The following is a 27426-nucleotide window of genomic DNA, read 5'->3' on the forward strand; positions in this document are numbered from 1 at the left end:
AGAATTCTTCCTTTTTTCCCATCCTAGTCTCCTTATATAGCCTGGAAAAGAAGGATAGCATTCACGCAGTGGTTAATAGAAGCAGGGCAACTTCAGCACCTGGTCCCCTCTTTGTAAGACCTGAGGGTGTCTAGCTCCAAAAGTTTTGTCTTTTTTTTAAAAATTCCAGTTTTACTGAGAAATAATTGAAATACAGCCCTGTATAAGGTGTAAGCATAATAATTTCACTTACATACACCATGAAATGATTATCACAATAAATTTAGTGAACATCCATCATCTCATACAGATAGAAAATGAAATAGAAAAAAAAATTTTTTTTTTGTGATGAGGACTCAGAATTTACCCTCTTAACAACTTTCATATATAACATACAGCAGGGTTAATTATACGTATCATGTTGTACATTACATCCCTAGTACTTATAACTGGAAGTTTATACCTTTTCACTACACCCAGTTTCCTCTCCCCTCACCCCCGCCTCTGGTAACCACAAATCTGGTATCTTTTTCCGTAAGTTTGTATGTTTGTTTATTTGCTTTTGAAGTATAATTGACCTACAACACTATGTTTGTTTCCATTACACAACATAGTGATTTTTTGTATACATTTCAAATGGTCACCATGATAGGTCTAGTTACAATACATCACCACAAAGATCTTACTTTGTTATTGACTATATTCCTCACACTGTACATTTTATACCCATGAAATTTATTTTGCAACTGGAAGTTTGTACCTCTTAATCTTCCTCACCTATTTCTCCCTGTTGCACCCTCCACTCCACCTGCCCTATCTTCTGGTAACCACTTGTTTGCTCTCTGTATCTATAACTCTGTTTCTGTTTCATTATGTTTGTTCATTTGTTTTGCTTTTCAGATTCTACATATAAGTGAAATCATACAGTATTTGTCTTTCTCTGACTTATTTCACTTAGCATAATACCCTCTAGACCCACCCATGTTGTTGAAAATGCTAAGATTTCATTCTTTTTATGGCTGAGTAATATTCCATTGTGTATATATACCACATATTCTTTATTTATTCATCTATTGATGGGCACTTCAGTAGCTTCCATATCTTGGCTATTGTAAATAATGCTGCAATGACCATAGGGGTACATGTATCTTTTCCAATTAGTATTTTGTTTTCTTTGGATAAATATCCAGGAGTGGAACTGCTGGCTTATGGCAGTTCTATTTTTAATTTTTTGAAGAATCTCCATACTGTTTCCCATGCTGCACCAATTTACATTCCCACCAACAGTGCAAGAGGGTTCCCTTTTCTCCACATCCTCACCAGCACTTGTTATTTGTTGTCTTTATAATAGCCATTCTGACAGATGTGAGGTGGTATCTCACTGCGGCTTTGATTTGCATTTTCCTGATGACTTGTGATGTTGAGCATCTTTTCATGTGTCTGTTGGCCATCTGTATGTCCTTGGAAAAATGTCAGTTCAGATCCTTTACCCATTTTTTAATTGGGCTGTCTACTTTTTTGATGTGGAGTTGTATAAGTTCTTTGTATATTTTGGATATCAACCCCTTACCAGAAATATCATTTACAAATATCTTTTCCCATTCAGTATGTAGTCTTTTCATTTTATTGATAGTTCCTTCATTGAGCAAAAGGTTTTTAGTTTGATGTAGTGCCATTTGTTTATTTTTGCTTTTGTTTCCCTTCCCTGGGGAGACATATCCAAAAAAAAAAAAAAATTACTAAGACTGATGTCAAAGAAAGTACTGCCTATGTTTTCTTCTAGAAGTCTTATGGTTTCAGGTTTTCATTTAAGTCTTTAATCCATTTTGAATTTATTTTTATGCATGGTGTGAGAGTATCCAGTTTGATTCTCTTGTGTGGAGCTGTCCAGTATTCCCAACAGTATTTATTGAAGAGGCTGCCTTTTCCCCATTTTATATTCTTGTCTCCTTTTTCATTGATTAATTGCTCATATGAATGTAAGTTCATTTCTGGCCTGTCTCTTCTGTTCTATTGATGTATGTGTCTGTCTTTGTGCCAGTAACATACTATTTTGATGACTATGGCTTGAAATCAGAGAGTGTGAACCTCCAGCTTTGTTCTTCTTTCTCAAGGCTGTTTTAGCTCTTGTGGGTCTTTGGTGTCTCCATACAAATTCTAGAATTATTTTTCCTAGTTCTGTGAAAAAATGCCACTTTATCTCTCTTTGAATGCAGAAGAATTTAATCTCAGCTGAGTCCCGGTTACCAGTTCTAGGCCAACAGGAAAAGTTTCTCTTATCCCCTCATAGTAGTAAATGACTCAGAATTGCTGCTTCTAATCCAATGGCTCCCATCACACTTAAAGTAGAATCCACACTGCTTATCACAGTCTCCAAAACTTTGCTCCATCAAACCCCAGGCTACTTATCCTACCTCTACACCACTCACTCTCCCATCCTTCACTCTGCTACAGCTACATTAGGCATCAGTTTCTAAAACACATCAAGTTTGTTTCCTCTTTGGGGCTTTGGCACCCTCAGTTCCTTCAGCCTAGAATTCTTTTCTTCCTCATGTTCCTGCAGTTTCCTCCTTAAGTCTCAGTCTACTGTCCCTTCCTCAGAGAGGCCTCCTTATACCACTCGTTCATATTTCAGAATTATGTTTTCTGCTTGTTCCGGAGCCTTATATTCATGTGGCAGTGGTGGAAAGCATTGTTTTTTAATGTCCATCCTCTCGATAAAGCATGTAACAAAAGAAATACTTACTTGCAATAATTTTGTACCATGTGACTATGTGATACTCCAAAGTTGAGAAATCATGTCTAAGTTGAGGAAAATTTTAAACTGATTATTTGTGATATAGAAAACATAACTATATAAATCTAATCCTTTGTGTTGAAATTTTCCATCATTTACTTCCCAAGCACAAATTCCTTAGCAATCGGATACCAAGTAATAAAGTAACATGGTAATGGCAGTTAGTTTGCTTTTGAATACTGTTCAGGGAGCCATGGATTTATCTGAAGATGTTTTTTCTTTCTGTAGTATCAACTATTTCATAAAGTATCTTAGTACTTAGATACAAGTAGGGTACAAGTATCACTTACCAAACCTTCAGTAGTGACCCACGGGTGAAGACGGCATAGAAAAGGCAAGGTTGCCCCACTCCCTTCACTGCCTTATTCCTATAGCTAAAGTCAGTACTTGAAATCATCTTATTGATGGGTTTACGTTTTTTATTGTCGGCCTCGGGCACAGGAGTGCACACTTGCTCCCAGAAAGCAGGATCTTTCCAGCCCTGTCTACCGCTGTATCCCGCCCCTAGCAACACGCCCCTGGCACAGAGAAGGCGCTCAGTGACTATTACGGGAATAAGCAGACGAAGGCGTACTCAAGCCCCACTCTCCGACTAGTTCGGCCCTGACAGCAGTCCTCACCAGGGTGCCTCGGAAAGCGCTGCGTCCTCCCAGGCCACCACGGTGGGACCCACGCGCGGGGGCGTCTGGGAAGTGTAGTCCCGCGCCCGCCGCGGCCCCACGGTTGCGGGAGCAAGGCTCCGCGTGCGCAGGCGCACTTCCGGCTCTGCCCCGCCGCTGCGGCCATTGTCCGGCCCCAGCGCGGCTAAGGCCGCTTTGGGCCGCCCTTCGTACTTCAGAGTTGGAGAGGACTGAGCCCACAGCCGGGGCGGGAGGAGCCGGCCCTAGCCCAGGGTGGGCCTGACGTCGCGAAATCCTGAGCCCCCAGGGGGCGGTGATTCCGCGTGCGCGGATCGAGGCGGCACCTCCCACGGTTTTGGCGTGTGTGTGCGCGGGGCCGCGCCCACCATCCTGCGGGCGGGACTGGGCGTGGCCGGAGGAGGGTGTCCCGGAGGCCGCGAGCCTTTAATTTCGGGGAGGCAGGTCCAGGCGGGGCCCGCGCACCTCCCCACCTCTCTCTGCCGGAGAAGTGGCAGAGGGGCGGAGGCGGGCCCGGCTTGGCGCGGCGGGGTGGGGTCGGCTGTTCCTGCCGGGTGAGTGGTCCTCTTCTCTCTCCCCAGACCCTGTCTGGGAGCCGGGCTGGTGACGCAGGAATGGCCCCAAGGCCTCCGACGACCAGGCCCCAGGTAAGCAGCCCGTCCCTACCCCGGGGTATATTTAGAGCAGTCATTGTTCTCTGCTTGAGCGACTCCTTTTCCTGGCTCGGTTGCCCCCTCGGAGCCTCCTAACCGTGAGGAAACCCAAGGTGTCCGGAGCAACGAGGAGCAGGCTTCCCCAGGCAGGGGAGTGGAGGGTTGGGGGGCTGCACTGTGGGGAGGAGGGGACGAGGGCAGTGTGGTCTTGTGGGAGGAGTTAAGAGTGGATGCGTTGCGAAGTGTCAGTGTTGAGAATCCTGAGTGCCAGGCCAATTCCTTGAACTCTGTCAGTAAGGAACTTAGAGGGTAGGGTGACAGGACACAAAACTGTAGAGGAGAAAGTGACTGTCGGTGAATGAAGGAGAGAGGGGGCCATGGAGAGACCTTAAGGGGTCTGACCAAAGAAGCCTTGTCCGGATTTGCCTAGAAAGAGGCTGGAGGTTGGCTTTTCCTGGGCGAGGAGGGAAGAAAAAAACAAACAAACAAGGGAGGACTTGTCCTGTAGCTTTTCATGTCCTTTTCTGCTTTAACAAAGGAATTATTCCTTTAACAAAGAAATAATAGTGCACATCCCCAGACGGGCAGCCTTCGACTTAATATGAAGCTTATTTATTCTTGTGAGTTAGGAGGCATTTTCTAGAAGCATCACAACTCTGAGGTTACCCATTGATTTACAGAGGCTATCAGTGAAAATATAACAAGGTCCAAATGGTATTTTAATCCACACTCTCTTTACAATTAAGGAAAAAAAACCATAGATTCTAGTTTCTGGGTGTGAGACAGTCAGGATCAGTACAGATAAAAATACCAGTGTTCTTTAAAAGCAGTTTACAGTAAATTAAACAGTATATATAATGCCTTTATATTTTTTACTTCTTGTTTCCTCATGCAGGTGATGATCCTTTCCACAGGTGGGGTAGGGTTGCCTTTTTGATGGTGACAGTGGATTTGTGTTCTGGGCAGTGAATTTTAGGGACCTCTTTAAACTTCACTTTAAAAGCGGTGTTTCCTGAGTACTCTGGTTCAGTTATATTCTCGTGGAATGGCCTGACAGTCCACTTCGGTTACCAACTCAGGCTGCGGATGTTGACTGGGAACGGAGGACAGGACAGAACAGAACAGTAGCCCTAAAAATAGGGCTTTTTAGGCAGAAATTTCCCTTCGTCACTGGTTCACTTTCTTTGAGCATGGCCCTCAGAGGAATGCAGAAGATGAGTAGTTGAGTCATGTGGCTGCTTATCTGGGAAGTTAATTTAATGAGGGAAGATAGCCTCAAGCAGAAGTATAGCACAGGAAAGGTGTCGAGTGTCCCCACAGAGATCAGGAGGCTGCTGTGAGTACAGAAGGGAAGGGAAACTCTGCTGGTGGGAAGGTCAGTGGAGGTATTGCCTTTGCATAGGAGCAGAGTCTCAACAGGTGAAAATGAAGGGGATGGGAATAGAGCCTACTGACTGTGAGTCGGGGGGGTTGGGAGGCAAGAAGATGAGGGGCCTGTACGTGAAACCACTGTCCTGTGTGATCAGGTAGTGGGTAGTGTATTTCAGCAGATAGTCATTGAACCCCTCTGATGTGTTAAGACACTTTTCTAGGTGGTTGGGATACATAAGTGAACAAAATTTGTAATGGTTTCTCCTTTCATGGAGCTTGCATCCTACAAGGAGACAGAAAAATTCAGTAGGTAAGGAAATTGTATGATATTGTAGAAGACAACAGTACCTCAAAAAAGATAAAAAGGTAGAGAAAGGCAAAAGAGATTGAGTAGGGAAGTGTAGGGGCTTGTGGTAGGCGTGCAGTTTAAATTGGGTGGTCAGAATAAGCCTTTTTGTTATTGAGATTGTGCCATCTGAGCGGACTTCGAAGAGATTCTAGGAGTTAACACTGCACAGGTCCAGAGGGGAGTCCTCTGGATAGAGGGGACAGCAGGATGTGTGTCTGGTGTGTTCAGGGAGCTGCAAGAAGGCTAATATAGGGTGAGCCAGTGTTTTTGAGCAGAGAACTTTACAACTGTTTGGTTTTAAAGATTGCTATGAATGATGTTGTACAGGAGCAAGAGTTTGAAAGTTGGAGCTCCTGTGAGTGAAACCTTCTACCAGGGCTTAGCTAACAGATAGCTAAAGTGGCCCCCATGGTGAGAGGGGAAAGGGAGCAGAGATGGGCTGGCTCCTGATACCCTGAAAATCCTTGAGTTCTGTGGATCCTTAGTAACTGTGTCTGTAAACACTATGCATCCTTTTCATTATATGTGTACTATGTTTTTAGTTGCAATTTTTGAAAGATGTTTGCCATTTTTTTTTGAGGTTTCAGTATCTTTTATTCTTCTTTTATGTTTAGTAATATGTATCTTTTTAACTTTTTTTTGAGTAATAGTCATTTTACAATGTTGTGTCAAATTCCAGTGTAGAGCACAATTTTTCAGTTATACATGAACATACATATATTCATTGTCACATTTTTTTTTTTTTGCTGTGAGCTACCACAAGATCTTGTATATATTTCCCTGTGCTATACAGTATAATCTTGTTTATCTATTCTATGATGTTTGCCATTCTTAAAGTTGAAGCTATTAGTGGACAGAGAGACCCCTCAATTAGGGAGTCCACGAAAGTGTAGGCTCTTGCCACCGACTGTGAAGGAATTTGCAACAGAGGCAGAGGGACAAAATGAATGGCTGTTTTATTACTCAGAAGAGGAAGAGGAAAGAAGGCTCTCCAGAGTGAGGAAAAGGCACTCCAGTGGGCCAAGATGGCCCGTAGAGATAGCTCCAGCTGTGGCTCGGGCCACATGGAGTTTTATGGGAGGCTTCTGCCATTATGTCTTCTTCCCTCTGGGTGTGATGGAGCCTTGTCTTCTGGCCTTTCATGGACTTTTCCAATTATTGTCATGGCAACTGTCACTTGTCTTGGTGCTGGTGGGTGTGTCACTTAGCATGGTAATACATTCCAGTGAGAGTATAATGAGGCTCATCGGGTCTGTTGGAAGTCAAATCCTCCACCGTCTTGGGTTTCTAAACAGTTCTTGTTTCTTCTCTTTGTAGCTGCCTCCTGAAACTTAGATAAGAATAACTTTTTTTCTTAAGGGGCAGGGGTATGATCCTGGGGGCAGCAGCCTTGGAAACAAAAAGGAAAGTTGCTTTCAATCAGAATGCTAACAATCTGGTGCACCCAGTGACCACCAGAAAAAACTGTCTAAGGCCCAGGAGACTTCAACTCTACTATAAACAAGAGGCAAGGGTTGGGGGGGGAATCTTAGTTCCTACAGAAAAACTTAAAGATATTGTTATGTATATTCCTTGAACAGGAACCAGGACCCAGGACCCTGCCCTAAGGCTGCACTATTGTTTCTGGACTGTCCCCTCACTTCTGCATTCCCTCTCTTCCCTGATTAACAACTGAATCTGCCCGTTGCAACTCAGGGAAAGTCAAGGAAGCTGAATGAAGCTTATTTCCTTCAAACTAGTAACAGGGGACAGGGAAGGGTTTTGTACCAGGAACCCAATAGGGTCCTACTTGGTATCAAAGCCACCAGAAAAGTAAGAAATGGGGAAAGTTTTATAAGAAAAGGCTGCTTGTGGAGACCAGGTTTCTTGGTGTTCTATCTTGAAGGGGAGGAAATGCAGAGGGACCAGGGCCTGGTCTCTGTTGACTCCACATCCCAAGGGAGCTCTGTAGTCATCAGGATGAACAAATCCAGCAAAAGCTGGCTTAGGTCATGGAAACTCAGAAAAGATGCTCTGGGGAAGCGAAGCCACTTGCTGAACCAGGTCAGGATGTTTGTGGTCAGGGATGTTCGAGCTAACCTCTGTCCAGAGGTCCCCTTTCCCAGCCTGAGCTGACTGGAGCTGGTCTTTAAGCCCCAGCTCAGACCTTCCTTCACCTGAGTAAGGTCAGTTGCCTCTCCTGTGCATTCCCATAGCACCTGTGCACACCTGTCATAGTACTGTCTTACGTCATATGCGGTGGTGTGCTTACCCATCCATCTCTGTACTGGGCTTTCGGCTTTTTTAGAACAGGGTCACCTGACTCCTTTCATCCCTTGTTCAGAAGTACACACACAATAAGTGAGTGTCACATGAGCAAACATTCATAACCATTTAACCCCAAGCAGTAATTTTAGACTTTCCTGCATTTTCTGTTCCTAATATAGCAAAAAATATGATTTTTCCAGTTGCAGTGATGCTGATTTTCTGATAAAACAATTGCATGAAACAATGTGACTTTCACTGAACAGTTGTAAGAAATTTTGTTTTTGAGACAATGTTAGAATGTCAAAATCTGTTCCTCTAAGACCTATTTCAAAAACATGATTCTTTCCCTGACTTTTCTATGCCTTGTACTACTTTTATTTAAAAAAAAAAAAAAAATATATATATATATATACGCTTTTTAGTAGAAACAAGTCACTTATGATTTCTCTTCTTTAGCACTTCTGTATTTGTTTTGATGAACTTTTTCTCCCTATGCATATTTTTCCCTTAGACATTTTCAATTATAACATTTAAGAATTTTATATAATTTTTATGAGGATTTTTCTTTTTTTAATCACTTAATGGCTATGTTATATTGCTTTGCATGGTACACCAAAATTTATTTTACTTTTTCTCATAGAACATTTAGGTTGTTTCTAAAGTTTCTACTATTACAAATAATTCTAAGATAAAGTCCCATTGGTTACAGTAGATAATTAAAATTTTTTTTACATCTGTGTTCTTAAGTGATGCAAGCCCTTAGAGCAAGAGAGAGAGATCTTTGGCAGATTTTGATGCCATGCTCATCCTTAATGTATAGATTCATTCAGATCTCTTTTTGTCTTTTTCTGTCTTTTGAAAAAATTTACGTATAAAACATTTAGATCTAGGATTTTTTTTTTTTTTTTTTTTTTAGAGAGGATGAATTTGGAACAGTTTCCTCTATTTCCTGCTCAGTTATTAAGATTTTTCCCTTTTTGTGTCAACATTGGTGATTTAGGATTTAAAAATTATCCACTTCGCAAAGATCTTTCACATTTCTTAACACACGTCTGTGTATTTTACTGATTTCTTTATCCCTTTATCTTTAAATTGATTTCTTTTAAAATTTCTTTTCTTGCTAGATTTGTCAGAGGTTTTTCTCTTCAGCCGGTATTTAAGAGGAGCCAGCTTTTAGGTTTGACTATTAATGCCATCATTTTTTCCATTTGTCCCTGCTTTTTATAATCCAAGAATATAACTCACAAATCTATCATTTTTGGTGGGGGGAGACATCGGCAGCGGGCAGGGGAGGGCCGGGCCACGGCACCTTTTCTTCTCCTCCCTACTTGATCTTGTGCCTCTACCCTCTAGCCTGGTCCTCTATACTCTCTATAATTGGTTTTTTTTAATCCTCAGAACGGCTTTTCCTTCAGTAAGAATTACCCAGACTCTATATTCATTCACTCAGCAGACATTTTTGGAATTCCTGCTCTGTGCCAGGTGGTGGTTCTCAACCAGGGGTAGGCCACAGAACCAGTCAGGAGAAGGTACCTGCTTCCTGTGGGGCAGAAATAAGGATTTAGTGAGAGGGTGCCTGGCCTGCAGTGAGTGTTCAATAAATGTTAGTTGTTGCTTTTTTCTAATAAATCACCTGAGGAGCTTTTAAATGTGGTTTGGTAGGGCCCTTCATGCATAAACAATTTTTTCTATATTGCCCATGTTGTTGCCGGTGGATTCAACTGGTGTTCCAGGTTCTTGTCCCATCCCAGAAAGAATTCAGAGACAAGACACAGTGGTTAAAAAAGTAAAGTGAGGATTTATTAAAGGATGGATAGTACACTCTCAAGGGGAGAGCAGGCAGGCTCAGATGAGCGGCTGCCCTGTGTTTTTTTGGAAAGTTATTTACATAGGGTGTAAAAATGAACAGGCAGAATATTCATTGGGGAGGGAAGGGTTTGGGGTTGTATTCCCTGATTATCATCCCAACTCCACCTTCCCAAAGGGAGGAGGGATTTTTGTCCTTATTTAGTCTGGATTGGAAGTGTCATGGTGTCGGTGCATGATGGGTACTTCTGATCTGCAAGGCTAACTCTATTGAATGAGGGTGTAATGAGCAAAAGGTTACATTCGGACACTGGAGATTCCTGCCTTTTCTCACCTTTCTTTTGTCTCCAGGCCACTCATCACCCCAAAAGGTGTGATCCCTTATCAGCCCAAAGGTTCCTGCTTTCCTTTCTCTTCCCAGGGATCCCTGGTGCTTACATGATGTGTGGTTTCCTGCATTTGGCTTGTGCCCCTCCTTTCTGTCCAGTTCCTGCCATTTGGTTTGTGTCCCCCTTTTTCTGTTCATATCTAGCTATTTGCCTGCTCTAACAATGTGATTCTGGACAATTTTAACATACTTTGTTCTGAAAATACTGAAATGAAAAGGAGTTTGAGAAGTCGATGAGGGAGAAAAACATGAAATTATAGCTACAGTTCTGACATGGAGATGTGGACCAAATGCAGAAGGTGGCAGTGGGAAGATGAGGGGTCTGGAAAATGTTCAGAAGGGAAGGGACCATTGAACTGGTTCTAGAAGGATGACTTGGAATTTTTCCTGTAGAGCTGAGGGAGGAAAGTATATGATGGTCAGAATGGACTATATAGAGGCGAAGAGGCAGGACAGAGAATGATGTAAACAGGGCAAAGAATCCACTTGGTGGAAGCATGGAGTGTGGGGCAGGACGCAAAAATTAAGAGAAAGACAATTCAGTCACCTGGAGAGGATGGCCTAAGATGAAGATCTAGAACAATCTAGGACAATGCTGTCCAAAACAAATGTAAGCTACATGTATAATTTTAAATTTTCTAGAAGCCATAATGTAGAAGGAAACAGGTGAAATTAATTTTAGCAATACATACTATTTAACCCTATATAGACAAAATATGAGCATTTCTACTTGAATCAGTATTTTAAAATTATTAGTGAGGTATTTTATATTCTTTTGTTACTAAGTCTTTGAAATCCCTTGTGTATTTTACACTTAATGCACATCCCAATTTGGAGCCACATTGCAAGTTCTCAGTAGCCACATGTGAGCTGTGTTTGAAAGATGAAAGGAAGAGACTGAATTTAGGAGACATTTTTGAGGCTCTTCGTAATTTCAAGGCATAAAGGAAAAGATGAAGAGCCAAAGGTGAGGTCCAGGTTTCTAGTTGGGAATACTGTAGATGATGATGCCATTAACCTCAATAGGGCGTCTGTGTATGTGTGTGAAGGCTAACAGTAATACTGTTTCTTCTCTCTGTACTGAGTTGTTAGGGATACTGTTAACTCTCAGTTTACCAAACTATTATTATTTGATAGCAGAGAGCACAGAGTACTTGAATGAAAACACCATACTGTTTCCCAGTAAATTTATGTGTTCTAATTGCATAAACTAACTTGGCCTTAGAGGAAGTAGTTTTTAATGTTATAATTGTACACAGTATAAATGATTAAATATTATATTTAATACTTACGTTAAATATAATAAATACATGTTAAATACGCTATATATGTGCTCTTTCACCCTTCTACTCTTAAAACTCTTTATTTCTTCAGTTCAGGGAATCTATGTTATAGATGAGAAAATTGGATCTCCAGGAGATCTGTGATTTACCCAAGGATATTACATACTTATGAGTTGTAGAACTTTTTAGGAGCCCATGAAATTAAATCTTCTCAACTTAGTATGCCCTGTTGTTTTGGGTTCCATCATTTGGCCAAGGCTCTCTTTGTGGGGAAGGGGAACATTTTATACTTCTTGTAAATTTTTTAAAGTTGTAGATTATGAGGTCCAGTTATATCTGGAAGAAGGGTGAGCAGCATTCAGAAGATGTTACTGAATCATTTTATTACAGTCCAAAATGTGACCTCCATTGGGAGTGCCCTAAAGTTGATCTGATTCAGAGTGGCTAACTCACACCAAGGATCTCAGAGTACATTTTATCTATTTAATCTTGCAAACGCTTGACTGTCTGTTATGTACCAAAATGGTTCTGGCCTCTGGAGATTCGAAGGTGTCTGAGACAAGGTCTTGACCCTCTAGAAGCACAGTGAACAATAGGTAACAGACACCATAATGCAGTGTCTTATGCTCTGTGCTGTCCATCCCTGGAACGCTTGTAGCACCTCACTTTACTGTATATCGTGCTCTAATAAATAACACATTTTAAAGTAAACAAACCTATTCAAAGACTGCAGTGTTTTTCATTTGCGTTTTTATTCTGCCACAGTACATATGGTAAAGCCAGGCATCTAGTAAATATCTAGTGTCATCTTACCTGGCACAGTCAGATCCCTGACCTTGATCAGAAAAATCTGCCGTGTTTCAACCCTTCTCTGTTCTTGTGAAGACACAGTCACAGTGTTAAGGGAGAAATGTGATACAGAGGAGCCATTGTTGTGTATGGATGTGGTCATGCACCTCAGTCAGTAGGAGTTGGGGCCAGTCCCCTTTTCTCTAAAATTCAGATCTCAGCCATCTCCTTAAGGCTCAACTCAGTCAGGAAACAGATATTTAGTGTTGGGTCAGGTCATTGCTGGACATTGGTGTTCTAGACTTGAAAAAAGGAAAAGGTACAGTCCCTGCCCTCATAATGCTCACCATCTAACTAGGAAAACAAGCACTAAATAGATTGTTAGGTCTGTAGCTGTTAGTGTGCAGAGTGGGTTAAAGCACATAACAGGGGTATTGACCCTCCACTGGGGGTTCAGAAGACCTCACCAAAGATCTAACCTACACCTGAAGTATGTAGTGGAGTTAGCGAGGGAAAGACGGATGGGAGAGAATGATATTCTCCAGGAAACTGAAAAGTCCAGTTCAGCTATAGCTAAGCACATGGGAAGAAGGGCATGGAGTAAAGCAGAGCCTCCACGTAACTTTCTCTCACTGCTGGGGTGAACTTGCAGCTCTGCTTTAAGTGTCTTTTCATAGTAATTGTTTTTACATACTTTATTATGTACTTCTTGAGATAGAAATCTATCTAGGACCAGAGGGGATATTTCAGATAGGGCATGATGACAGGTGTCTCATGGCTTAACAAGGCCTCATGAGGCAAGACAGAAATCAACCTGTGAGCCTCAGAACTGACACTTTGGAGGCACAGGAGTCTTCAGCCAGCCTGGTTGCAGTGTGATGAAGAAGTGACTGGAGTGGGGTAAAGCATGAAAAGACCTTTGATCTGGCAATTCCAATTCTAGCTAGCTACCCTACAGAAATTCTAGCATATTTGCACAAAGAATTTGTATTGCAGTAATGTTTGTAATAGCAAAATATTGGAACTAATCCAAATATCTATTAACAGGAACTTGTTTGTTTATTCATTCATCAAGTATTTTTTTAAGCATCCACTATGTGCTGGGCATCATTCTAGGCACTAGAGGGATGTATAGCAGTGAATAAATAGATAGATAAAAGTCCGTATTCTCATGGAGCTTGCAGTCGGGGAGACAAAAAAGGCTAACAGGAAATCTCAGATAATGGTTAGAAGTGCAAGTGTCCTTTTTAACCTGAGTCTGTTTGGTTCCTGAGTTCAGGTGGCAGGAATTTGGACAGTGAGAGATACCTGTGCTAGGAGGAAAATTAAACATGGTAATACGATGTGTAGTAGAATGGAGGCGCTAAGACAACTTTTCTGAGGTGGTGATGCTGGACCTGAGACCTAAGTGACTAGTTGTCAACCACATGGTGATCCCAAGGCCAGGGTTAGAAACAAACTTGAGGTGTTCAGGGATCAGCAAAAGGTCAACATGGCCAGAGCCCAGTGAGTGATGGAAGAGTTTGAATGTTATTCTTAGTACAGTGGGTGCTGTGGGTTTTAGCCAATGAGTATGTTATGGTACAACTGTACTATGGAGTGCTGTGAAGCAATTCAGAGGAGTAAGGTGAAAGTATACATAGCACTGTGGGAAGATCTCCAAGATATATAGTTAAATGTAAAAAGCAAGTTGTAAAACAGTATATATGGTATTGCACAAAAGACTCTGTGTGTGTAAAACATGGAACAGGACTATTAAGTGTGTACTCCAAACTGTTAACAGTGGTTATTTGTAAGGAATTTAGTGAGATTGGTGATAGGGTTGAATGAAGGCTGTTACTTTTTATTTGCTGTTGTATTTGGATTTTGCAACAAAAGAAGTGCAGGGGCAATGAGGAATTGATTGTATAAAAGGCTTTGGAGGGAAACAAGAAGAAAGCTAAGTAGGCATATAGGATTGCAGCACATACTGACCCTCATGACCTTCCTGCCTGCCATATTAGATTCTTTATAAAATTATGTAAACAACAAGTACATTTAACCCAACATTGCCCCCTTAGGATACCAAATGTGTGATCACTGTTTCTGATAGACCCTCCAGTATGTTCCCAGTATCGCATGGGAAAATTTGTGGGGTTAATTCCTAGTTAAGCAGGAATGTGATCCTACAGGAATCAGTGACATTCAAGGATGTGGCTGTGAACTTCACCCAGGAAGAATGGCACCACGTGGATCCTGCTCAGAGGCGCTTGTACAAGGATGTGATGCTGGAGAACTATAGCCACTTGGTTTCTCTTGGTAAGGACCTACATCTCATTGTCTTTGTATTGATGGGTCTTTTCTTTCTCAGTTACTAGGGTTGTGGGGCTCATAGTTTGGGTGACTGTGTTCAAGGTCCGAGTTTGTTCATCATTTTGGGACTCAGCTCTATGGGTTTCTGAGCCTGTTCTTTAGGTAAAAGATCTTTCTTTCACAGAACTGGAAATAGGCCGTTTGATTGCATGCTCCTCAAGTTGCACCTTTTTTTCCCTTCAGAGTTCCTGAGGATCAAGGCCTAATACTGACTTGTAGAGGGTTCTTTGTCCACTTGCACAGACAACCAAATCTTGTGTATTTACCCATGAGCAGGATATCAAGTTTCCAAGCCAGAGGTGATCTTCAAATTGGAGCAAGGAGAAGAGCCATGGATAGCAGAGGGAGAAATCCAAAGAACTTTCTATCCAGGTAAATGAGAGTCAAGCATGTAGGAATCAGTACGTACAAAGGCACAGTCGAAGGAGAGGGGCACCCCTTCACATTGCTGCCTTGGGAGCAGCCTAGACCTGTAGAAGAGGCTGAGCCATCTCCTGGATGACCCCTCTGTATGTCTTCCTTCTCCATGAGGGTGCTCCTGCTGTTCGTAGGTCTTGTAGGGAAAGGTATCCGTTTCTCCCTTCTGAAAGTAACCCTTTGTCCGACACTCAGAACACCATCTCTCCCTGTCTTGTAACCCTACTTGCTGGGTTATTTTCTCCTCTGGTGTCCTTAATCCTCCTTCATTATTTAGAGATCTCTTCTTACTCATTCATTTTATTTATTTATTTTTTTTGAGGGGGGAGGTAATTAGGTTTATGTATTTATTTTTGGAGGTGGTACTGGGAATTGAACCCAGAACCTTGTGCATGCTAAGCGTGTGCTCTAGCACTTGAGTTGTATCCTCCCCACTTCTTACTCATTCAGACATTGGTTGAACTTCCATGTCTCCTCCTTGTTTTGTCTTGATACTTTCACTGTCGGATCCCCAAACTTGTAGGAAATACCCACAAGCTTGATTCTTCCTTTGTAACTTGCCTCCAGACTTCTTTCCCTGACTGCACTTCTGTACCGCCTGTCTGGGGAGCAATGCCGTCTTCCTTCCGTCCTGTGCTCATGCTGATTTGATTCATTTCCTCTCTCCACAGTTCCTGGAGTATCATCCTTTCCTGGTTTACCTACTTGTTAAATGCTTCTTGGCTTTAACTCTTTGGCTTTTCTTGCTTTTCCCTCTTAAGTGAGTCTACCTTGAGTCTGCCCTCTGGCTTCCTCCCCTTTCTTTCTGTATTACCTCCCTGTTAAAGGGTGCCTGCCTTGTGGTATTTGCAGGTCTTTATTCTGTGCTGTAAACTCAGAATTGTCCTTACTTGTTCCCTGGTTACTTTTTATTTTCTCAAAGGAGCCCTCCACTTGTAAGTCCCATACGGTTCTTATTAAAGATGTTAAAAAAAAAAAAAAAGATGTAAAATCTAAATTAATCATTCTTGCAGCCCTAATCAGCACATTTTGCTACCTTGTGCATAACCCATTTCTCCCCTTGCCTGTTAGAAATTACCAGGTTTCCATTCCCTTAGGCCAGACACCATAGTTTATTTAGTCTTTTTCTTTCAACCCAGGTTGTTTTCCTGCTTTGAGAAGTATCTTAGATTTTCCTGCCTTTTAACTTGGACTGGTAACATCCTACACGAAGCCCCAGACTTAGATTACTATTATACCCAGTTGAATTTGCTTGCTCTGCTTATCTTTTTTTAATCCATATTGGGTTTTTTAAATCATAGTTTTATTCAGATATAATTCATATACCATAAAATTAACGCTTTTGAAAGTATAGAGTTCAGTGGTTTTGGATATGGATTGAGTTGTGTAACCATCACCACTATATAATCACAGAACATGTTCACCCCAAAGAGAAATTCTATACCTATTAGTAGTCACTTCCATTCCCCATCCCCCCAGCTCCTGGCAATCATTAATCTACTTTTCATCTCTCTGGATTTGCCTATTCTGGATATTTTCTATAAATGGAATCATATAATATGTAGCCTTTTGTGAGTGGCTTCTTTCACTTAGCATAATGTTTTCCAGGCTCATTCGTGTTGTAGCATATATCAGAACTTCATTCCTTTGTATTGCTGAGTAATACTCCATTGTATGGATATATCACATTTTGTTTATCTGTTCATCATTTGATGGGCCATGGGCCATGCTGGATTTTAATGTTTTATCTTCATAAACCACCTGCCTCTGAAAGAACCTTGCTATTACTCCCTGTACCTCATTATAGGAAACAGAAACTCCCTTGATTTAAGAATCCCCATCATACTGTCCAGTATTTCTTTCTATTTCTGCTGGAAAAAAAAAAAAAAGCTCTACTTAGGTTCGACTTCTTCTTGATGTTCTCTGTAAGTAGCATACACTTTCCCTCATTAGATAATATATTTATTTCTTCCTTCTCTGATCGCAAATACCATTTATATTGCCTCTACCACACAAATTCAGATGGTATGGATACCATCTGATGGGGTTTTCTTTTTAGTTGTTAAAATACTGAATCTTAAAAAAAAATTGAGTCTTGTTTTTATTCTTAGATTTTTAACCTTCTGAAAAGTCTACTTATATTTCCATATATTTTCCATCTGTATTACAGAGCATATAAAAGGTAGTCAGAAAGTACTTGATTGATTGTTATGGAATCTAACTGGGGAGAGAATGTTCTCATTCATTCATTTCAACAGACATCTCTTGAATGTCCCACTGAGAAGTATTCTAAAAGAAATACAAAGCATTCTTTGTCCTTGGGAATTTAAAATTGAGTCTTGTTCCAGGATAAGGAATTGGGGGTTTTAGGGCCCCATAATTGCTGTTTTTTCCCTCCTAATATTTTATTATGAATAATTTCAAATATATGGTAAGTTGAAAAAAATTATACAGTGAATACTGTATACCTACCACCATGATTCTATAGTTAGCATGTTGTTGTATTTGCTTTATCACATCTTTTCATCTATCCATCTGTTAATCTATCTTTTGATGCATTTTCCAGTGAGTTGCAGACATGAGTACATTTCACCTTTAGAATACTTTAGCATTTATTTCATTGACTAGAGTTCAATATTTGTTCATAGTTCTTTTTTTTTAAGAAAATGTTACATACATTGAAATACACACCTCTTATATGTATCATCCAGTTGATTTTGAAAATGCATTCTCCCATCTAACCCAGACTCCTATTGATACAGAACATTTCCATCACTCCAGAAACCCCCCTCCCTTTAGTTTTTAAAGATTACCATTTTTAGCACCTAGACATTAACTAATTTAATTTTCTGCTATTAATATTCTGAGGTTAAACAGAAGTTTAGAGATCAGTTTTTAAGGCAGATGAAACTGAATCATTTTTGGTTAGGATAGGTGATTAACGGAGAATCAGAACTCAAATAGAATAAAACCACAACTCCAGTTGTAAGGGCAAGGATGATTTGCCTCCTGAAATACTGTTTTTCAGCTTGGGAAGTATAGCCTTTGCTCTTCAAGTATGTCAAAGAATCATTTCAGTTAGATCATTGGCTGCAGATTTTCTCTGTAGGGTTTGAAGATCTGAAGCCTCAGAGGTGACTTTAAAGAAATTATGAAATGGATATATTAGGAAGATAGGTTTTGTGACAGTTTGTAAAATGGACGGGAGGCATGGAGAGCAGATAGGATTCTGCCAGATGGACTGTGATCCTGCTCCATTTGTATCTCTGCCAAATGCTCTCATGCTCAATTATTCCCTTACTCCCTAACAAGCCTCCTACATGGGCTTCCTCATTCTGGACTTATCCTTCACTCTGGATCTGCAATCCGCACTGTCACCTCTCTTCACTCTTCCTTTTCTCCATTTTGGGTTTTCTCCTCAAGCTACAGGACTAATTTCAAAACGAGTGATGTATAATTTATCTCTCTCTCACTTCCTCATTCCTACTGTAGCAGTTTGTTTCAGCAGGAGGCAATAGGGGACTTTTGCACTTTGGATGTCTTTCAGACTGGAAGACCAGGCCTGAAGCCAAATCTTCAAGTCTGCGCCAGAGCATATCTGAAGTATCCCTTATCACGGATGATCTCTCCCATGCCACATTAGAAGACACTTGGGATGTTAGTAGCCAATTAGAGAGGCACCAGGAAAACTGGAAGAGACATCTTGGGCCAGGTGTATCCACCCAGAAGAAAATAATCACACGAGAGGAAACTTTTGAGCAAAATAAATTTGGGGAAAACTCTGGATTGAATACAAACCTGGTTACACAAGTGAACATTCCTCCAAGGTCTAATGAATGTAATACACTTGGGACCAATTTGGGGCATAATTCAGATTTACTCAATCAGAATAATATCCTTGCAAAAAAGAAGCCTTATAAATGTAATAAATGTAGAAAAGCCTTTATTCATAGATCATCACTAACTAAACATGAGAAAACTCATAAAGGAGATGGAGCTTTCCCCAATGGTACAGATCAGGGAGTTTATCCTGGAAAGAAACATCATGAATGTACTGACTGTGGAAAAACCTTCCTCTGGAAGACACAACTTACTGAGCATCAGAGAATTCACACTGGGGAGAAACCCTTTGAATGCAATGTGTGTGGAAAGGCCTTCAGGCATAGCTCATCCCTTGGTCAGCATGAAAATGCTCATACTGGTGAGAAACCCTATCAGTGTAGTCTCTGTGGGAAAGCCTTCCAGCGCAGCTCCTCCCTTGTTCAACACCAGAGAATTCACACTGGAGAGAAACCCTATCGTTGTAATTTATGTGGGAGGTCTTTTAGGCATGGCACATCCCTCACTCAGCATGAGGTCACACATAGTGGAGAGAAACCCTTCCAGTGTAAGGAATGTGGGAAAGCCTTTAGTCGATGTTCTTCCCTTGTCCAACATGAGAGGACTCATACAGGAGAGAAACCTTTTGAATGTAGCATATGTGGGAGGGCTTTTGGTCAGAGCCCATCCCTTTATAAACATATGAGGATTCATAAGAGAGGCAAACCTTACCAAAGCAGTAACTACAGCATAGATTTCAAGCACAGCTCATCTGTTATGCAAGATGAAAGCACTCTCACTGAAGTGAAGTCCTATCATTGCGATGACTGTGGGGAAGACTTCAGTCATATTACAGACTTTTCTGACCATCAGAGGATCCATACTGGGGAGAACCCCTATGATTGTGAGCAGGCCTTCAGTCAACAACCTATATCTCATACTGGAGAGAAACCCTATCAATGTAATGTATGTGGAAAAGCTTTCAAAAGGAGTACAAGCTTCATAGAACATCACAGAATTCATACTGGAGAAAAGCCTTATGAATGTAATGAATGTGGAGAAGCCTTCAGTCGACGCTCATCACTGACTCAGCATGAGAGAACCCACACAGGAGAGAAACCCTATGAATGTATTGACTGTGGGAAAGCCTTCAGTCAGAGTTCATCCCTCATTCAGCATGAGAGAACGCATACTGGAGAAAAACCCTATGAATGTAGTGAATGTGGGCGAGCCTTCCGGAAGAAAACCAATCTGCATGATCATCAGAGAATTCATACTGGAGAAAAACCCTATGCTTGTAAGGAATGTGGGAAGAATTTCAGTCGAAGCTCAGCTCTTACTAAACACCAGAGAATTCATACACGAAATAAACCCCAGGAACCCTGACATTAAGGAATGTGCTGAAAGCTTTAGCTAAAATATTGTTCCTACTTAGTATCAGAGGATTCTTACTGGAGAGAAAGCTTGGGGATGTAATGAATTATGTGTGTGTGTGTGTGTTGTGTGGAGAAAACTGCTAGTAGTGTTGTTTTTTTTTAATAAATAAAAGCTACATTCTCAGATCTGATAACAGACATGTAAAAACTACAGACATCTTAACATAACCTGTTAGAAATGATATGCCTATATATTAGACTTTGTAAAGATTTTGAATATATGTATGTAGGAGGTCACCAACTTTCAACAATTTAACTTGTAACTCTCACTGTTTACAACCTTTTTTAAAAATAAATAAAACTCCTGCTATACTGACCAAAACTCATTTTTAAATTACTTGACAGCTGCATTCAACTGTAGCTCTTACATTAAATTTACCATGGAAACCAATTCCACCTCCAAGAACTCACCATTCAAAGAATTAGATCAACTGGTCCAGCCACTTCATTGTACAGATGAAGAAACTGAAAGCCAAAGATGCGAAGTGGTTTGCACAGCATGATACGTTTATAACGGCAAAGCTGGGTCAATATGCAGGTCTCCTGGATCTTTGGCCCTGTGGTCTTGCCACTAAGAAGATATTTTGGAATTCAGGGCTTTAAAATAAGCTTTGAAACAATCAGATGCACAAATAGTCAGTGCGCACTCTGGAGTTGAATACTTTGGGAATCATAAAAGCATAAGAGGCAGCAGGACACATGCAAATTTGTCATACACTTATTTACAGCAACTTATTGGAAGCTTACAAGCCAAAATGTTAACAGAAATTGTAAATAGTTGAACTACTAATGACTTTTTTCCTTTTCCTAAATATCGTACTTCAGGTAACATAAGTCATAGAATTATTGTCTTCTTACTGTGCTTTTCATGTCTCTCCCATGGAAAAAAATAAAAAGCACTGCCCCAAGCTTCCTAGGTTGGGTCAATGGGAAAACAAAACAGAACTAAGAAAAAAAAATTCCCCAAATTAATTTTACTGTTGGGGAAGTGTAAGTCCAATTATTTGGATAATAATAACTTGCTGTTAGGTCAGTTTAGAGAATTGGCATGTAATGAATCATTTTGTGTGCCAAAGAAGTTTTAACCATTAAAAAATTAACTTATTTTTCAGCTCTGTGGTGCTTTTCCATCAGTAAAGCATGAGGGAAGCGTCAGTGATCCACTCTAATCCTTAATATCCCCTGATGCCTCCCATGGGCTATCCTAAAGGAATTTCCAGAATCTTTGTTGGTTCTTTGGCACCAAGAGTGCAGATAAGTTTGGAAGCAACTATGGAAATTGACCTCTTTGATAAAAGATCCTCTGCACCCCCCGCCCCCAAGAAGAGCAAACTTTCCCACCCTAATGATTAAGCATAGGGAGGAGTGATATGGGGTGGTGGTGGTGAACCTTTCCTACTGGCTGCTTTGCATGTCAGGTAACAGAATCTATAACTTTTGTCTCATCCTGGATAGCATGAGGCAGCTCCCAAATATCCTTCATAATTCTTTGCAGGAAAAATGTGCATGGTGCCTGAAATGTGGGCTGTCTGGCCCAATGAGTTTAGTACATGTGGAGCAAAATGGGATGGGATACTCTATAGCAGATCTGCCCTTCCAAAACATTAAGCATTCAAAAATGCGTTTTTTATGATATTCCACGTTTAGTGCACACAGTGCCAAGACCATGCTTTTGTGATACACAGTTTGCCAAGGGGTAATTCTACTTGGAATCTCCTCTACTAATTGTCTAGGATGCCTAACAGGAGTTCATTTTGCTGCTGAATGTTTGGGGATCCCCATAGTGGACTGTTTGCAAGAACGGCATGAATTGTAACCAGTTGAGTGCTGCACAACTGTTATGGAAGTTAATAAAGACTTAGTTCCAGAAGACCTAGAGGAGACCACTGGTTTGTGTGTGGAGCCTGGCCTAGATCTACCCAATCTCTGAATCTCAGCACATCTTCATTGACAGGGAGGGGGCCCAGGATGTATGTATGGCTGATTTAGCAGAGGAATCTCTAGTCCCAGCAACCATGCACCGTGCACTTACAAACACCCAGCTTTCTGGGCTATGTGAAATACATCCTTGTAACATCATTGTAGTATTTCAATAAATAGCCTTCTTAGTTGAATGGGAGTTAGTTTGTCTTTTTCAATTTTCAGAACTTGGCTAAGATTAAAGAGTGACGCATCAAGGAAGAGGGATTACCTGCTAAACTCATCACAGCCAGGTGAGTTAATAGCTATCATTTGTTGAATGCTTACTACTTGTAAGACGTTGTGCTAAGTACTTCATAGCCATCATTTCATTTGATCCTTACAATTCCCCATTCTAGGTCTTGTGGTATCTCTGCCCAGCTTTCCCTCCCTTTTCTTCTAGTAACAGTCCCTGCTTCACTCACCACAAAAACACAAGTCAAGACATCTTGGGGCTCAGTAATAGATCCAGGGACAAACAAGTGACCTAGTTGAGCCATTCGGGGTCTTTTGACAGGATTTTTTCAAAATAGAGTTAGCAAGGATACTTTGAGTTGCTAGACTCGAAAGGTGAAGGCCTAGAGTTGCCTGGAGCTGGATTCCTTACCAGAGAGGGGAGTTCTGTTGTAGTAAGAGAGGATGCAACCAACATGATGTTCTCATTTCTAATTCCTGACATCCTTGGACTTGGCTTAATTTGTGACGCTCTTCTTGGGATTTTATAGGCTCCCCACTATCCGATGATTCTCCCTTTTTGATTAAGCTAATTTGTTACATTTCTGTTGCTTTCATTAAATAAACCAAATGCGTATATTATATCTTTGTTTATAATGTGGGGAAAAGCCCAAGGAGATAAAGTACTGCCCACGGCAGATTCAGACTTGGAACCCAGAAGTGCTTGGCTGCAAGGGCATTGCTCTTAACCTCATGTCTCCAGAGCCATGTTATGTTCAAGGAGCTGCATGTAACAGTCGTTTGGGGGTGAGTGGATGAAGGGATATGGTGCTAGATTAGGTCAGAGACCAAGTGGAGATAAAATGATAAAGGGCCTTGAAATGTTTTCTTGACTATTTCAGGAAATTAAATCCCCTAAATTCACTCAACCCTCACACCTTAATATATCAGATATTTACAATTGCCTATATTGTAGATAAAATCTTGTATAATACTTAAAAACCTTTCTCATAAATATTTCTCATATTGCTACACGGTCTCATGATCCCTTTAACAAGCTTCCTATTGTTGCAATAATATTTAGATTGTGTTGGGCACTGATTTTTATAATGATGTTGAATACTTTTATTTTTAAAAATACTCTTACCTTTTTTTCTATAGAATTTTTTCTTAAAATATCCAGAATGAGATAAAATATCCAAAATGGGATTACTGTGTCAGCGTGTAGAGGTAAGTATAACCCGATGGTGTGAGGCTCATAAAAGAATATACTAGATATAATAGCACAAGAGTAATAGTCTGGGAATTGCAAAAGGGAAGCAGGAGAAAACCATTCTCCCACTCCTAGTGCCTGCGTGTGTCTGGGGAAGGGCAGCAGGGCAGGTGTGTCCGCCAGTAACACTCATGTGTGCCAGGTTGAGAAGAAACCACTTCTGCAGTGATTAGGCGTGATGGTGATGCTCGGTTCTTTATAGCTGCAGTGGGCTTTTGTAAATACTGAACTAGTTAACTCCTAGGTTAAAAATGCAAATGTCACATCAGGGAAGAGTTAATGACTGCCCTACTTCAACAAAATTGGTCTCCTTTTACATTTTCATGGATTATTGTTAACGTCCTTTACCTTACCACAATTTGTATTTTAGATTATTTCATTTTCTCCCCCACCCCCAACACAGCCCACAGTAGATTGTGAATTCCAGGAAGACAGGGTCCACATCTGTTTTGCTAACTTTTTGTCCCACTGCTTATCACAATGCCAGGCATGTAATAGGTACTCAGTGCAGTCTTACTAGTGAACATTACTGTGGAGATATGTTGATAGACAAAGAAGACTGGCTTGTAAATGAAAGAATGCTCAATCTTGAAATTAGAATATTGCAGAAGAAAGCAGTGGGATCATAGTTCAGATCCACTAGGCTGGCAAAATTTAGAAATCTGGCAGGGGGTGTAAAAGTGAGAACTTCTATACACTGTCAGTGAGAGGGTAAATTGATATAATCATTTGGGGAGTAATTTGGCAATATCCAGTAAAACTGAAGCTAAGCATACTTCTTAACCCAGCGATTCCATTTGTAGATATATGCGGTAGACTAGAAATACTCACATGTGAGCACGAAGACATACAAAGATGATCACTGCAGCAGTGTTTGAAATAGTAAATATATGGACACAACACAGATGTCTGACAGTAAATGAATGGATTAATAAATCATAGCATATTGTTTAATACAATACAGTAAGTACATAGAGGAACCAGGGTATCAGGCAAAAACAACAACAACCACCACCCAAAAAAAGCCCTTCTAGCTCACCTTTTCCACTCCTGGACCCATGCGGGTAAATGTGGCTGGAGAAGAGCAGCCACAGTGACTAGTTCCACTTTAAATTCCTGGCTGCTAACCTCAAGCATTTGTTCCCCTAGTCCAGTCACTGTCCTGGTCTCCTTAGGTACTGTTTTATAGCTTGTCTTCTCAACCTCCAGCTCTTTGTACCAGTCCTTAGTCAGCTAGCGACCTTGTTTCCTAGCTAACTGAGAAAAATAAGAGCAATCAGAAGGCAACTACTCTCTTACATGCATCTTGTCCATGCACTCTTTCTTTATATACTGATTCTGTGGTTGACTCTTTCTTCTCTTAATGTCTTGTCAACTTCTCCTCTGGTGTATTAGATCCTTTTCGTAAACTAGAACATCATTCCTACAATTGTCCTCTCTTCTGCATCTTTTTTTTTTCTTGTCTACTGTATCTTTCCCATCAGCAAAATAACAGGTAATTTTTCTCATCTTAAATATATGTATATATTTACTTATACATACATACATAAACTACATCTCCCTCCACCTGCCACTCCATTTCCTTCTTCACTTAACAATATTCCTCAGTAGAGGTGTCTATCTAATACTCATTGTCTCCAGTTCCTCTCCTTCCAGTCTCTCTTGCATTCCCTCCAATTAGGTCTTTGTTTCTGCTCTTGTCAGAGGTCACTGATGGACTCTATGTGGCTAAATCCAGTGGTCTTTTTTTCAATTCTTTTTCTTGACCTGTCAGCATTATTTGGTATAGTTGATCACTTCCTCACCCTTGCACATTTTTTTCATTTGGCTTTCAGATTATCACACTTAGATTTCCTTGTACTTTACTGACATCTACTTCTCCCAGTTTCTTTATGTCCCCTTGCTTTAGACATAGGAATTCTAGGGCTCAATCTTTGGACCTCTTTTCTTTTTCTACATTGGGGCTCTCATCCTAGTGTGAGGGCTCTCATTGGGGCTCTCATCCTGTTTCAACTTGCTGACAACTTAAAAATTTTTATCTCCAACCCGACTCCATACTCATGTAACCAACTGCCTACTTGATGTCTCCACTTGGATGTCTAACAGACATCTCAAATTTAATATGTCCAAAGATAAACTAACTCATGATCTCCCCCTCCCAGTCCCATCATAAACATATTCCTTCCTCAGTCCTCCCATCTGGGAAAAGGCAACCCGATCCTTCCAGTTGCTCTGCCCCCAAACTGGGGAACCATTCTTGATTCCTTTGTTTCACATCCCACATCCAAATTTCAATAAGCTCTGTCTGCTAACTTGCGGGATATTTGAGGATGGCCACTTCTTGTTGCCTCTACTGTCCTAGCCTATGTCACCATCATCTCTGGTCCAGATATCTGCAATAGCCTCTAATTGGTTCCTCTGCTTCCATCTGTGCCTCTCTGTGTTCGAAGTTCAGCAGCCAGAGTGATACTGTAAAAATCTGATAAGATTGTGTCACTCATCTTCTCAAAGCTCTCTAATAGCTCTCCACTTCATGAATACAGGCTAAAGCAGAAGCCCTACTTAGTACTGGCACCACCTGCTGCCCTGTATTACCTGTGTGACTCACCACTCCTCTCCTTTCTTGATCACTATGCTCTGGGCCCACTGACCTCTCTGCAGTAGCTTTTTTTTTTTTTTAACATTTTTTATTGATTTATAATCATTTTACAATGTTGTATCAAATTCCAGTGAAGAGCACAATTTTTCAGTTATTCATTGTCACATTTTTTTCTCCGTGAGCTACCATAAGATCTTGTATATATTTCCCTGTGCTATACTCTCTGCAGTAACTTAAACACCCACAGCAAGCTTCCACTTCAGAACCTTTGCGTTTGCTATTTGCTTTTCCTGGAATCCTCTTCCCCTAGATATCACCTGGTTTGGTTTCTAACCTCCAGTAGATCTTTGTTCAATGAACCCTTCGTTGACTATCCTATCAAAATAGCAATCACCCTGCGTGGCACGCTCTAACTCCCTTCCCAGCTTCATTTTTTCCATAATACCTACCATCACCTGACACTCTAAATAGTTTACTTATTATATGTCCTTCTCTAGAAGGTAAGCTCCGTGAGAGTAGAGATTTGGGGGGATGTAAATTTTATTGAAGCATAACGTTCTTACAGTAAAGTACAAAAATAGCAAGTGAACAGCTTGATGACTGAGGACAGCAACTTATGTATCTTTTGTTCAGTGCCCTGTCCCCAGTACAGGAGATACTCAAATATTAATAAATGGTTGAACTGGATGTACATATATTAACAAGAAAAACACTGAAAATAATTGAAAATAAAGTTGCAGAAGGGTTGTGTATAGTGTGATGTAACTTTTTAAAATCCGTAACACGTATTTTTTTAATCAACACACATGAAGTAAAAGTAGGAAATTAGTGAAACATCAGCTTCAGAGTGGTGGTTTCCCCTGGAGCTAGAGGGAAAAGGGATGGGAGGGGATAAAAGAAGGCTTAAACTTTCCTATTTTTTTAATAAAAGCTAATCTAACAAAATATTTGTTTAAATATTTGTTCAAAGAGGGTGATGCATATTTGTTGTGTGTGCCTCTGAATGTTTAAACTCTTTTACAATTAAAATCTGCCTCCTTGCTCTTATCTGGTTCCTCCTCGCCCAAAGCCACCTGCTTGGTTCCTCTTGGAGCATG

The 27426-nt window shown here is 40.7% G+C and overlaps 1 protein-coding gene across 7 annotated transcripts; it reads left to right on the top strand.

Annotated features, from left to right (window-relative positions):
- The first annotated feature begins 3533 nt into the window (after nucleotides 1–3533).
- On the top strand, nucleotides 3534–27367 carry ZFP90 (ZFP90 zinc finger protein). Of its 7 annotated transcripts, none has more exons than XM_032486618.1 (5): nucleotides 3534–3669; nucleotides 3996–4061; nucleotides 14472–14598; nucleotides 14929–15024; nucleotides 18617–20646. In XM_032486618.1, exons 2-5 carry the CDS (start codon nucleotides 4029–4031, stop codon nucleotides 20272–20274), a joined length of 1914 nt encoding a protein of 637 aa, XP_032342509.1. In that variant the 5' UTR covers nucleotides 3534–3669; nucleotides 3996–4028; the 3' UTR covers nucleotides 20275–20646. The 7 variants fall into 7 exon arrangements, 6 of the variants coding, with proteins under 6 accessions (XP_032342509.1, XP_032342510.1, XP_032342511.1 ...); XM_032486619.1 differs by having other exon boundaries at nucleotides 3558–3756; XR_004322473.1 differs by lacking the exons at nucleotides 3534–3669; nucleotides 18617–20646 and adding exons at nucleotides 22470–22537; nucleotides 23619–27363 and having other exon boundaries at nucleotides 3779–4061.
- The last annotated feature ends 59 nt before the right edge of the window (nucleotides 27368–27426 follow it).

Source organism: Camelus ferus, chromosome 9, assembly GCF_009834535.1.
Source record: "Camelus ferus isolate YT-003-E chromosome 9, BCGSAC_Cfer_1.0, whole genome shotgun sequence".
Lineage (NCBI taxonomy): Eukaryota > Metazoa > Chordata > Mammalia > Artiodactyla > Camelidae > Camelus > Camelus ferus.

Excerpts from the sequence above, each read along its gene's own strand:
- ZFP90 (XM_032486618.1), top strand. The coding sequence starts at position 4,029 with ATGGCCCCAAGGCCTCCGACGACCAGGCCCCAG. Across the intron at positions 4,062-14,471 it reads CTCCGACGACCAGGCCCCAG|GAATCAGTGACATTCAAGGA; the intron begins GTAAGCAGCCCG and ends GTGATCCTACAG. Across the intron at positions 14,599-14,928 it reads TAGCCACTTGGTTTCTCTTG|GATATCAAGTTTCCAAGCCA; the intron begins GTAAGGACCTAC and ends ACCCATGAGCAG.